This window comes from Arvicola amphibius, chromosome 5 (genome assembly GCF_903992535.2).
Source record: "Arvicola amphibius chromosome 5, mArvAmp1.2, whole genome shotgun sequence".
NCBI classification, from domain to species: domain Eukaryota; kingdom Metazoa; phylum Chordata; class Mammalia; order Rodentia; family Cricetidae; genus Arvicola; species Arvicola amphibius.
In genome coordinates, this window is record NC_052051.1 from 120,160,230 (window position 1) to 120,174,435 (window position 14,206).

General features: G+C 41.6%; 1 protein-coding gene across 2 annotated transcripts in view; it reads right to left on the bottom strand.

Moving 5' to 3' along the window:
* Window positions 1-3,306: 3,306 nt before the first annotated feature.
* Window positions 3,307-14,206, bottom strand: part of Jakmip2 (janus kinase and microtubule interacting protein 2) — a 49,703-nt gene continuing 38,803 nt past the window's right edge. For both annotated transcript variants that reach the window (XM_038330756.1, XM_038330755.1), the window contains 4 exons: window positions 13,980-14,057; window positions 11,522-11,725; window positions 5,756-5,821; window positions 3,307-3,357 (listed from right to left, as the gene is read on the bottom strand). In XM_038330756.1, coding sequence (XP_038186684.1) covers window positions 3,307-3,357; window positions 5,756-5,821; window positions 11,522-11,725; window positions 13,980-14,057 — 399 coding nt within the window. The remainder of the gene's footprint in view (window positions 3,358-5,755; window positions 5,822-11,521; window positions 11,726-13,979; window positions 14,058-14,206) is intronic.

The following is a 14,206-nucleotide window of genomic DNA, read 5'->3' on the forward strand; positions in this document are numbered from 1 at the left end:
TGCCCTTACTGTTCCAGTGTTGGGACTGTAGCTATCTGCCACCACAATAGGCTATCCGTTTCTGCCTATTAGAGTTAGCTAGATAACGCTTGTAGTTAGAACGTGTTAGTTTTTTTTTAAGGAACTCGTTTGTAATCAGTTTCCTAGCATTTTACATTCTATAAATTAAGGAGTATCTTTAAAGGAAATTATTATTGCTATAGTGAGGTCAGTGCCATTCAACCTGAGCAGCTTCAATTATCCAGAATCACGCTGTGGGTCAGAGATTCTTTTAAGCAAGTACTTACAGAGGCTGACTTTTTCCTTCCTTCTCTGACACACACTGCTTGCCGCTATCGTTCTGAAACCCTCCATGCCACCAGGCTCCCAACCAAGAGCATGTCCCCCCCCTGATTTGTGACTTTAATATCTTCAAGCAACATTTTTATTGATTATTTAAGATTTTCATGCAATATATTTTGATAATATTCACTTTTAATCCTCCAGCTCCATGCCAACTCCATTCTTCCATGCCAACTCCGTTGCCTACCTCCCTCACTTTTGTTCTCACATACTTTTATAAACCCACAGAGCCCAATTTGCCCTGCTCTTGGATGGCGACTCTCCAGGGGAGTGCGGTTGACCTACCCTGGATCACACCCTTAAAGAAAACTGCCCCTCTTTCAGCAGCTCTCATTTGTCAAAGACTGTAATTAATATCTTAAAGCACGTCCATTTGACCAGCCACCCCATTGGGAAATGCAGGGACAGCCCCCGCACTTTCCATTCCTTCAGAACTTCAATGCAATTTATCATTCAATAAATTCATGTGGAATTCAATAGAAGATATCCATTGCTATCTCTGTTTTACTGATAAAGAAAACGGCACTGGGAATTGTTAAATAACTGATTCATGGGAGTATGAATATGAGAACATATATTGAATGAGTCCTAATTGAAGCCAGAGGGTAGAGGTTTTCTCTACTGACATGGGAGGTGACCCCATCATGGACTGGATTTTTATCCCAGAAAAGGCCTGAGGGAACTGAGCAAGTTCTTTGTGTCTTTCTGTTCCTTCTCTTACATGAGGACATAGTGTCTCTTCCAGAACACATATCAATGTGTCATCTGGGAAGCAGAGACTGGGTCTTCACTAGATGTAGACCCTGGCAATGACTGGCTGTAGACTCCTTAACCTCCAAACTGTGAAAAATAACTCTAATCTTTGTAAATCACCCAGTCTGGGTAGGTTTTTATGGAAGTAAAGATCTATAAAGGAATAAGGTGTAATAAGAGAATAGCATTCATTTTACAGGACTTTTATTAGTGCTAGATAAAAATATGGTTATGACTCCCCAATAGCCCCCCCTTTTGGCTGAGACTAAAGATTGAAATCAGCGTGATGTAAATGCTAGGATAATGTATTTTTAGAAACTACCCAGGATCACTTACAGCTCAAAGAAAATATGTATGACCATAAATCACTCTCTCTAAATAATGTAAGTCTTTATATGTAAGTTAGGTTTAGGCTTATGACCAGAATTATTGATTTAGTATATACAAATTATCTGTAGTATGCTTTTACTATCTGAGAACAGTATGACCACTTGTCTTCTCTCTATCCTTATCTAAGTTGCTTTGCAGACACAAATGACATCATTCAGTTTTGAGTAGTGTTGGCTTTCCAAAAGTTAATTGAGATAAGATTACTTTCTGAAGAGGCAACTTCTTGTTTGGATTTATGTTATGTTTGGTTGGAAATAACTGAAAGTTACACTTTCATATTCATATTACAAAAATTAATGAATGTGATAACTAACTTGAAAAATAATAGTAGCTAGCTAAGAATTTCAATTATTTAATTATTTTGCAGGCAATTTGGCAAGTATTTTTCATGGGTGACAACATTCAATTCTCTCAACACATCTGCATGCTATGGGTAAATACTTCAAGGGTCACATAGGTTAAATAAGTTGCCGACTGTCATACTTCTCACTGGCAGAAGTCACACTATAATCGGCTCCTGTAATTCTCAACCACTGCCATTTTGCCTGCATACATTTTATACTGACCAGAGTCGTTATCACACTCACTTGTTATTGTATTTCCACACTAGACCTTCATTCTAGAGAGGATGACTAAGTATCAATTATGTGCTACTTTGAAGCACATAGCCAGTCTTGAGTGTCCCCAAGAACCCCCAAACACTTAGCATAAACCACAGAGAAAGAAATAGTTTTCAGACTATAAAGAAAACCTTTTGGAAGAAGAAATACAGCTGGAGGATGGATAATCAAAGGACATGAACTTCCTAAACCCCTTTGTTTCACTCTCTCCACTTCAGGTCATGCTAAAGCCTTCTTACTTGCTTGTTTTACAGGGAGGCACTGAGGTTGACATTCATGGAGAGGGAAAGAGTCTCTCTTCTACCTTTCTGCTTGCTATAAAAATAATAACTAATATGAAGCCTAGAGGGAAACTCTGTATAATGTAATTTCGTAGAATAATCAAAGTCGAAGTGGTTCATGGAAGTATATTTAGAACGGTCCTTTATAAACAGTAGTAGTATTGAGATTTGTGGTTTCCATTGCTGACTGGACATCAGAACCACCTGCTATGTGGTGAGATGCAGACGCAGACCAGTTTCTGCTCTCTATCATTCCCACCTCCCATCAACTCTCTCAGCTCAAGTGGTCTGGCTCAGGAAGTGCATGATAAGGCTTCTGTGCCTGTTATTTTCAGCACCGAGAACCACAAGCTAGAATGACTGAGGTGCGTGCTCATCAGATGCCGGTTTGATAATGACCATAACATGACTGCATTATTTTTTTCTTAAATTAATGCTGAAAAGTATCTTGTTTTAAAACAGGATTCCTGTTAACTTACTACCATGCGTTCCTGACTTCTGATGTTGAAAGATTGGGACAGAGTTGCAATAGTGTTCGTAATTGGTTTCTCTGAGTCTTGGAATTGGCATGGGGGAATATTAAAGGCACAGTGATGTTTTCTCATGTGGTAGATACAGACACACAACTCCTTCTGGGTGATAGACAGTCACAATGAGAACACTAAGATTCACAGACTTTGTGACTTCTTAAGGTACTATAACTAAACTGAAAACATCAGTTTTACAGCATACAACTTCAAGTTTTAAAAACAGTCAAACTGGATTGGACCCATTCCCCATTTTGTGGCTAACTAATAAACTGTTTGGTTTGGAAAGGACATGTGGTCCAATAACAACATGTAACCTCCTTCTTATCTGTTACCTCTTAGAGCCACAGTGTTGAGTTAAAAGGTGTCTTACCTTTAAGAGGCACCTTGACATCAAGGCCATAGAATGAAGGCAAGAGAGAAGAACAAGAATAGAAACAGAAACTGCAGAAGAAAAAGAAGGAGATTATGTAAATCTGAGCTTCCATCAGCATTCAGGTAGCACAAAACCTCAGCTTTCCATATTCCCTCATAAAAACAAACCCAAACCACCCTGCATTCACCTATTGCTCTACATTTTAGAGTTAATGTCAGGGGATTCTCACCGACAATTGTTTTAGGCTTTAGGCTCCAAATTTCACACGTGAGAAAAACTAAGCATAGAGTTAGCAAAGGATTAGTCTAACTCCATACCGTCTAGGAATGCAATGAGAGCTTTGTACTTTACTGTGCGCATGGTCTCTCTCTTTCAGGCATGTGAGGGTATTTCAGATCTGTAATCAGAGATATGTGCTTATTAAAAGGACCATAACATCTGTTGTGTCTCCCTCATGGATACTTACAAAAAGAACAGGAAACCACAACATCAGACGTGCTTTGGTCACGTGAAGTGCTGTGTGCGGGGGGGGGGGGGGGGGAGGCTGTTTTGCTTGATTTGTTGATATCCCCTGATTTACACCAACTGTGTGCATGGAAATGAGCTGCCCTAGTCCTAGCAGGTGTGAGCTGTGAGTAGGCTTTCAAGGATTGCGAGGAAGAAAATGAAGAGTGCTGACCCTTAGCTGTTTTAGTAGGCTGGAAGGCAGGAGGGAGTGAGGTCACGTGAGCAGGACACCCAGTGTGAACCTCATCTCCCATTCTACCCTCTCAAGAGTCAACCAGCTTGCTATTTAAGTAGCCCGGTTCTCTACCTTAAGACGATATTCAGCACTAATTGCTGCATTACTTCATTATCATAGACAACTAGGAAGTTCAGGTCTATAAATATTATGGGACAAAATGGTAGTGAAACATCCTCATTAAATTCTGACAGCTGATACAGTCTTAATTTTTCTTCTCCCCCAATTTTCCCAGGATTTATTCAGGTAGGTGCTGGAGTGGCAACCCAATCTTCTCCGCTTTTGGAAGCCTCCTTTGAAGGGGACCAAATAGCATCCCAAAGTTTCTTCACAGAATTGCCTCAGCTGTAACTTCTTGTTTGAGTCAGAGCAAGGGGATTAACGCCAAGCCAGACCAGACTGGGCCATTCCAAAATGTCGGAAATAGACGACACAAGGTGTGCTCTCCAACAAGCAGGAATGCAGGGAGCAGCCCCTGTCTTCCATGGATCTTTCCACCAAGTGCAAGGAAATTGCATGCAGTGCTCGGGTCACTGTCATTCACCGTGGCCTCACTCAGTCCTGAAGAACTGAATGGTTTGAAATGAGTGAATATTCAGATATAAAATTCTAAGGAGGATGTGTACTTCAAGGATGGGAAAATTTCACAAGACTTTTAAATGTTTTTCAAGTTTCATATGTGACTTCATTCCTCATGGAACCCATAAGGGGAAGTCAGTTTGGGTGTTGCCAATGACATTTTATGGACACAAAAGGCGTGTTTGTAGTCACTTACCCAAGGTGACATCAGAAGCAGAAGCTCACTGTCTATGAATGTGAACACCCAGGGATATGGCTTCCAGACTGTACTAACTTTGGACCTCACATATACGGACTAGGACACATGCATTTTTGGAGGAGCTCAGTTCTAGCCATAGTCTCAGGAATGCCAGATGTTTTGCTGTGGTCTTCCTGAATCCCATGGAAGTTACAGCCATACAACCTATTTCAACCCCAGGGTTTGGGGAGCTACTTCCAGTCAGGGCTGCAGGGACACGGGAGGGACAGAACTCTGCTCTCTTTTTGCAGAATGCCCCTGGCCTGTCAGGTAGGACAGGCCTTTGCACCAGATGGAGTCATTTCTCTTCTGTTAACAACTCAGTGGCTTCCACGTGCCTCTTTACAACACTATTCTTTAGTTTCACGAAACACAGGACCTCTTGAAAGAAATTTCTCTCTCTCTTTTTTTAAATTTAAATTTTTTTTTTTTTTTTTGTGGGGAAGTGGGTTCAAGACAAGGATTTCTCTATGTATTCCTGGCTGTCCTGGAACTCGCTCTATAGAAGGTTTCTGAACTAAGTGTGAAAGCAAAACTGAAGCCCAGGGATGAAAGGGAATTTTTTTTATAAATAACGGGAAATGTTTGTGTGTTTGATTTTTTTAATGTACTAAAATATGTTTGAAAGAAAAAAGCAAATCAGAGTAATGGAAAAAAAGTATTGGAAATTAAGATGAGGAAGGCAGAGTAAAGGGAATCAAAACTACACATGGTGGAAATATCAAGACTGCTAATAGGACAGCACCCCCCCACACACACACATACATCCTGGCGTCCTACTGAAGGTGGGCACCATGTTCCCCGTACCTATGTCTGCCTGCGCCAGACCCAATAACCCAGAAGAAAGAGATAGCAGCGAAGCCAAACAAGTAGCACTTTATGATTAACAAAGGAGTTTAATACACACCTTTTCCTCCAAGTCCTTTATCTGCCGTTTTTGAATGTCTGTCTTATCCTCTAGGTCACGGATTCTCTGAATAAAATAGGGAAAACACTACTATCAGGTGCTAGGCTGTTGAGGAAATTGTTCACCAAACAAAACATAACGCTTTCTGTGAAAACACTGAGATTAGTGCCAGAGGATGGAAATAGTACAAATACACTTTTCCCTACCCACAGGGAAATGCATGTCCCGATGCTTATCCAGACTTGTGTTGGGAAAATATTGTCACTGTTAACATTTTTGAGCAGAGTATTTTCTATCTGCTTTATTTTGTATCTTAAACACCTCCCCCCACCAAAAAAAAAAAAAAAAAAAACCCCACATGCTACAGGCATGGTCATTAGCCCGTGTGGCTGACGGGAGGTAGGGCTTTTAGGAGGACATTAGGTCATCGGGCATTCCCTTGATGAGGATATTGGGGACTTGATCCCAATCCCCTCTTTGCTTTATGACTGCTTCAGGATGAGCAATTTCTTCACTCCTGCTTCTTCCATAATGAACTGCCCCAAGTAAGGAGCCTACTGTGATCACGGACAGGACCTTCTGAAAGCATGAGCACAGATGAACCTTACCTTTGATTTAATTGGCTTTTGGGAATTTTGTCACAGTAACAGGCTATTGACAACCTACCCTTTCTTACCCCCTGCAGAGGCCTAGCCCAGGTGAGGGGTGCCTTCCACCACACTGCCTCTGGATTTAGCCAGATTACTTTTGCCCTGGGGAATGTGAGCTCATAGGAAGTGTGGGAATGACACGTCCTTGAAAGAGAGCAGTACGTCCCAGAACTAGTGAGCATGAAGTGAATGTCCTTGTCAACCCTTTGGATTGATATTCTGGTTGCTTATTTGTACAGTAAAAATGCCTGGAGCCGACTGTGCAATAGCAGAAAGCTGCTGGCCATTTTTGTCTCCCTGCTTCAACCCTGTTTGGGGATGGAATTACCCTCACAAAACATGATTGGTCAATCTCAAAAGTCAGTGGAGAGTAAGCATTAATGTAACTTCTCAGAAGTAAGCTGATAAGCCTGGGATGAAGCAATTCTAACAAAACAGCATAGCACTCAGGAATGCAGAAAAGCCTATATAACCACATTCCACACAGGGAGGCCACCCAGATTGGATAATGGCATTACATAGATAACTGTTTGGGAGCAAAGGGAGTCTTCACAGTTTCTCTTGACAATCTAAAGTTTCTGGTACCTGTGTGTGTTACGAAGCATAGCAACCTTGCTATTTAATGGTTGCTATTTGTAGGAGCTAAAACAGTGATCTGGCCCTTCAGCTGGAAGCCTACTAGGGTGATAATATAGAGAGAGGTTTTTTATAATGCTACGTGAGGAGAAAAAAATGGAAGCTAGAAGAAAACATATTTTAACATGGAAATCAAGTCTCCTCTCTCAAAAGTGTCAACCATAGGTAATTTTCACACTCTCCTGGAGGATGGCATCTGGCAATGTCTGGTAACTTTTCAAGTTTGTTGGTATGCTTATTGCATAAGGCATGACTATTTCATATTTTAGTATAGTAGCAAATGTGTGTACCTATCACCAGTGAATAATTGTGTGAATATTCCTCGTTGTCACAACTGCGTTGTAAGATATTTAACAGCTCTTCTGACTTAGTCTCAGTGGAAGCCATTGGGACATATCCCGCAATGCAGGAGACATGCTCCCACCCCAAAGAATTCAGCTTGATCTAGATGATCTGTGTTAGTACTGCCAAGAGGGAGAAACCCTGCTGTCAAAGAAAGGAGGTGAGGCTTGTGCTCGAGTTACCATCTCATCTCATCTCGGCATGTTGATGAATGATGGAGATGCAGGTGAGCCTGGAATACGGTCGCACCGACATATGTGGGTGTGTGATGTGTGCTGGCGTGTACTTCAGTGGGACAGCATATACTCTAAAGCTACACAACCGAACAATAAATGTGCCAGGCATTTCTCTCTTCTTTATGCACGGAATTGCTTGGCCTGGGTCTGTATGCAGATATAAATATCAATTCAGGAAACCATACATCCATGAGAGTGCTGAAGCGCTTCTTCAGTCTTCAGCTCTGTGCTTGCTGACCGCTTTCTGTCTATGACTGTACCACGTGTACTGAAGAATACAGCTAAGGCATCAACTAAGTCCTGTTCCCAAAGAGCTACGATGTTCTTTGACAAGATGGGATGTAAAACGGGGAGTAACATAATTAAGAAACAAAGGTGAAAAGTGGCAAAGATGTAAAACACTGTCACCCACCCCCAATTTCTGGGACTGTGTTAGTCTGTAGGCAGACAGCTCCACACTGTAGATGAATCCACTATTCTTCATTATATGTTGTAAGCTTGTTTCCTTTTTATTCTTTCCCAGCTATTTGTCAGCCAATCAAGAGGAAATATTGTGAGACATATTCTCATATCCCCCCCCCTCTCTCCCTGCTCCTTTCTCCCTCCTTATCTCTCTCTATCTCTTAAGTACATGAACTCACATTCATCCTTTATTGGGGCTGGTTAGACAGCTTATTATTAGTTCTTATCTCTTATTTGGTCCATGCTACATTGTGTCAAAATCTGTCTTTCCCACATCAAGAAAACATAACTAACGTGAACATGAAATGTGAACTACTCAGGTTGGGGTGTGGCATAGCACCTGCCTAGCATGCATAAGACCCCAAGTACTATGCTTAGCTCCATAAGGTTAGAAATATGACAGCACTCCTGTGTCTAAGAGGTGGAGAAAGGAAAAGTTAGCTGAGTATAAAACTAAGGCCTGGATTCGTGCGAGATCACACTGATCTTTACCCTTCATGTCTCCAGCTTTACCTCTTAGCTCAACTCTGTGCACATCAGGCATACCAACTTCTTCTGTGGCACTAGAGTATACACCGGGCTTAGTACTTGCTCCTTTTACTGAGATGATGTGGGATTCCCCTTTGTATGCTGTGAATATGTTTTATTACTACTGGTTAATAAAGTAGGTGCTTCAGCCTATGGCAGGGCAGAACAATAAAGAAACTGCTTCAGCCTATGGCAAGGCGGAACAAAACCAGGCAGGAAATCCAATCAGAGATATAGAGAAAGATTAGGCGGAGTTGAAGAGACACCATGTAGCTGCCGAAGGAGATAGATGCTGGAAACTTACTGGTAGGCCACAGCCTCATGGTAAGGCATAGATGAATTGAAATTGCTTAATTTAAGATGTAAGAGTTACTTAATAAGAAGCCCGAGTTAATAAGCCGAGCAGTGTTGTATTTAATATAGCTTCTGTGTGATTATTTGGGTCTGGGCAGCCGGGAACGAAAGTGCAGTATCCGTCTACACTGGGACCTTTGAGTGGTGGGTTCCCTGGTTTTCATGGATCTTCAGAGGTGTCCTCTGACTACCTGGCCTAACATGTTTAATCCTTTCTGACTCACATGCACACTCATATACACTGCCGAAGCTTATTCCCAGCACTTAGTGGTTTCCTTAGAGATGGTTCATGTATGGTTCATTTGTGCTGTGGCTTTGTCCTTTCTATCTGTATGGCAGAGCTGATGTCTTCAGTAACTGCCGTATTCACAGCATCTGGTGCACAGCTGGCCCTTAGTACATGACTCTTACTGATTACAAAACAAGGTTTTAAATGTATTGGCTTAAGAACATTTTGTTCACTTTGTTCATCCAGAAGAGGATTCTGGAAGTGGCAGCCCTTCAGTAGGGACAGGAAAAAAAATGAGAATGTTTGAATGCCATTTTTGGTGGAAAATTAGGCAAATAAAGGCTCAGTAATAGGAAGCCAAGGACAAGTGACACTAGGCTTTGCACTGGAGAGAACTCCTATGTCTCAAGTCACATCTTAAAGGAGGGATGAGCAGGTAATGAAGGACCTCAGGAGACCTACACAGGGCTTAAGCCACTTCAAAAGGGAAATCACAGATGCCCTTGGGCCAGAAATTATCATAAGGAAAGGTGAAAAAAACAGGGCTTACAAAATGGAAGGGAGAAAGGTAGGAAGTTCCTACAGTGTGATTTCCATGGCTCCTGGTGGCCCATAGGCCTTTGTAAATGCCATTTATCAAAATACACCAGAATTATTTTCTTTATGCTAACGACCTCTGTCTTCAAATACTCAGGAGGGCAGTGTCCACGGTGAGTGCTCTAGATATCCAGCACATTGAATCTTCCACTAGGAGATACATTGAAATGTCTGAACACATGCATAGATGACAGAGTCAGGTTAGTACCGGGGCACCTGGAAGCCACTCTGATCATGAAAGATTTTGCCAATATCTGTAACAGTATGAGCAAAATAGACCGATGTCCGTTGGATGTGGTGCTACCTAAATTCCCTGAGGGAGAGGACAGAGAAGGCTTAGGTGTTGCACCCTGAGTGACTTTGGATAAGGCCATTCTGACCCAGCAGATGGAGAGGAGAAATGAGATAAGGACAAGAATGCATATTGTTTTCATATGGGGACATCTAAGGACAAATGTTTAATAAATGGCTAGCAATGGCCTCTAGAATTTACACATCATAATTACATCATAGTGTCTTTGATATATCCTGGCCAGTGCCTCCTGGAATAACTCTGCTATTAAGCTATTGATTAAAAGGGGAGACGAGAGTAAGAAATAATTAGAAAAGGTACATTTAATGTGAACATTTGTTAGAGAGGGGGAAATGTCAGGGAACTCTCTCAACTCAGTTTAATTCACATAAAGAATGGAATTCTTTCAAGAGCGGTACCTTAGCTTACAGATTAAAGAGGGACTCAAACTGGTACACCAGGATTTTATAAGCAAATTTAGACAACTATTAGTCCGTGCTAAAACAAACACATGTGTACTTACAAGACACAGCTCTCAATATGCTAAGCCTGATTAAACACTTTTGCAGCATAAGGAATATGAGAAGAAGATTCCTTATCCCCCAGTAGAAGCGAGAAACAAAGAGACAAACAAAAATTCTCACGAAATAACCTATTGCCAGAAGTTTTGGAAATTTTCCAATTGGTCAAATCTTACCTCTTAGAGCTTTTGTGAAGATGAGCAGAAATGACGCAGGTACAGCCTGCACTTTCTTCGCAGTGTATTTTGATGTATAGGGGGTTTTGCCTGCATGTATGTCTATTCAGCATGTGCATACCTGATGTCTGAGGATGTCAGAGGGGGCATTAGAGCCCTTTGAGCTGGAGTTACAGACAGGTATGGGCCATCGTGTGAGTGCTAGAAATTGAACCTCTGTCCTTTGGAAAGTAGTCAGTGCTTTTAACCACTGAGCCTCTCTCTAGAGCCTCTCTCTAGTAACAAAGACAACCTTCGGATCCCGAATGAACTAATGCCAGGCTGCAGAGAGCAGCCTCTAGGCTTTGTTACTCTTGCTGCTTGTTCTGAGAATGAAGAGGCAGGCTCTACTCTTCACTCTTTCCAGATGTTTGCCTCAGGCTCAGTGACTGACAGGAACAAGTACAGAAGAGACACTACCCTGTTTCCTCACACAGGTATGAAATCAGGCTCCGACAGATTAGGAGACTCGAGGCAAAGTCATTCTAAAGACTGATAGCCACACGCAGTCCCTCTGAAATGTCATTTTCCTCAAGACCCAGTTTTATTAGCAACCTGTCCCCCTGTATTGAGTGATAGTGAGAACGAGTCACTCATCTGGCTTGCTGACAATCGTTGGAGCTATCCCGTTCTGACATCGAGTGCTTGTTCCTAAGTCCCACCTGCTCCGGATTGACTACAGAGATGCAGGACTTGATCCTCACCTGGTGTGCTTGCTGTAAGAGCTCCATCCTCTCCTGGAGGATCTGACAGTCATACTCCCTGCTCTTCCTCAGCATCTGCCGCCGTAACTTTTCAACAGCCGTCCGCAGCTCCTCCTGCTGCTTGTCACTTAACAGTTCACCGAACTTGATCACAGTCTCTTGCTGCAGTGCATTATACAAGGTAGCCTCTAGCTCCTGGATTCTCTGCCGAATAGAATCAGAGAAGTCTGACTCTGGGACTGAGCATGTGGGTGTGATGCAGGGAGAGTGTGCATGGATGGGTGAGACAGGAACATGGTACCTCAGACTCAGAACATTTTAAAGCTTCTGAGTGTCTCCTGCCTGGCTTCCTTCTGGACATCCCCTTTATGAAACACCACAAACGTCACCCACACAATGCATAGGCTGCTCCGTAAGTAAGTTCATTTTCTTTCTTGGGATTCTGTTTGTTTAGATCCTGTTTTTAGGAGTCTCTTTGTAATAATGATTGCACCTCCATATCTTCTTCCCTTTTCCAGTGTAGCCTGGAATGGGCTTAGTCCCCTTCCTGCTTGACAAACCCTGAAGCTTGTTGGAATCCTATGGCACCGTGGCTGTAGTATCAGGACTAAGTATAAGAAGGAAACAGAAACAAGTACTTGAAATTGAAGAGATGTTTCAAGCACAAAACATCATCTCTTAGTCACATGACAGTACTCTGTACTTGAAGATGTCTTGTGGTCTCTAAGCTTTTTCCTTGAAAGAAATGGGAAATATGATTCAAGAATGGCCTAGAATCTTGGAGTTTTCCTGGTGTGGTGTATATATGTGCAAATGTGTGTGTAGGTACGTGTGTGTGTGTGTGTGTGTGTGTGTGTGTGTAGGTCAGAGGTTGGCATTAGTACCTTCAACAACTGTCACCATAGGTACCGACATGGGGATCTCTCAGTGACCCTGCAGCTCACTAATTAATCTTGCTTTGGCTTCCCTAGTAGTGGAACTGTAGCACCCATAATAGTGCCTGGTTCTTACAACAGAGCTGGGATCAGGTCTTCACGCTTGGGTGATAAGCATTTGACCACTGATCCACTTTCCCAGCATATGGTCCCCTTCTTTTTGCTAGAATGAGGTTTATAGCTACTCAAATGTCCTTCTCAGTTCCCCATTTGATATATATATATATATATATATATATATATATATATATGTATACACACACACACACACACACACACACACACACACACACACACACATATATATATATATATATATATATATATATATATATAAAATCTTTGTGTCTGTGTTACCTATGTCAAATACAGTTGCCTACATCTTATTTTACCCATAATTCTGACAGAAGTGAATTTCCAAGTCCTGACAGGGGATGATTTTCTACTACTGCTCCTGGACCAAGCATATTTCATCTTTTGAAATTTAAATACGGCATTCTGAATGAAGTCTCAACAGTTTATCTCAGGAGCTTAGCTTGATTTGTTTTCTCAAGGCAGGAGAGACAAGGAGAAAACAATAAGGAGTGTGGGGGGAGGGAGAAATTGCTGGTTTATTTTCTAATTAGTGCCCATTCTCATTCTCTTGCTTTCCCATTCAACGATACCAGGGTCTCTTACTTATTTGGGAGAGGGTGGACTAAGCCGTCTTCAACATAAACAGGGATTCAGAGTTATAGTCTTTCAGAACATCATAAAAACCTCTATTAGCAAGTTTTGAAATGCTCTACTGGTTTGTCTTCTGGTTCATTACTAAGAACCAATGAGGGTGGGGCATAAGGAGAGAAGAAGAGCTGGAGTCCAATGTCAGGCACTTTGCAGTATGCATTTTGTAGAAGGCAAGGAATCTGTCGTGAGCCTCTATAAGTACAACCATCTATGGGAAGAAAAGGGCACAGTTTGCTCACCACCATGGCCTCGCTTGCTGTGGCTGCTGTATGGGCCTAAATTAGTCCACAGTTACTGGAGGAAGGGCTATGTTACAGCTTACCCTTCTACAAACTTGAGCAAAGGTTTTATTCTATAAACCTTGTTTTTCCTCATATGTAAGTTAGGACTAATAGGATTATCTGTGATTTGTATGCTTACTTTAAAAAAAAATAAATCAATTAAAATATGCATAACACACATGAAATCCACTATCATTCTGTACATTAGAGTGCCAGATGATGATACTTGATTCAGTAAAATCCCCTTGGATCCACACTAGCTTTCAGTATGTCTTTAATCTAATAATACTTAACAGTTTATATTTGGTTTAAGAATGAATTAAAACTATGTGTAAAATACAAGAATATTATAGCTGCCAAAATCTCAGGGTTTCTGTTCCAAAATCGATGCAGCCATTAATAACTGCATGCATGCTGTGTGTACCCAACTACATGAAATGATGGATTAAATAGGACATCTTAGGTCTGTTGTGTAGAGTGATGAGCAAGCAGTGTGTGGCCACTTACGGTACCTACCATATACGCCTGGTCAAGAGCTTGTTTTCTGTAGTCCAGTTCTTCCTCCAGGTAGCCTTTTATTTTGCAGAATTGTTCCTATAAAAAAGGGTCACGTTGACAAATTAAGAGAGCATGCTTGGCTAATTAGAAAGTGATACATGAAAGCAACACAGATGAATGTTTTCTCTAGCACCCAAGACAAATCACTAGTATTCAGAGAACTGTAGTTCTTGTCTAAGAAATTA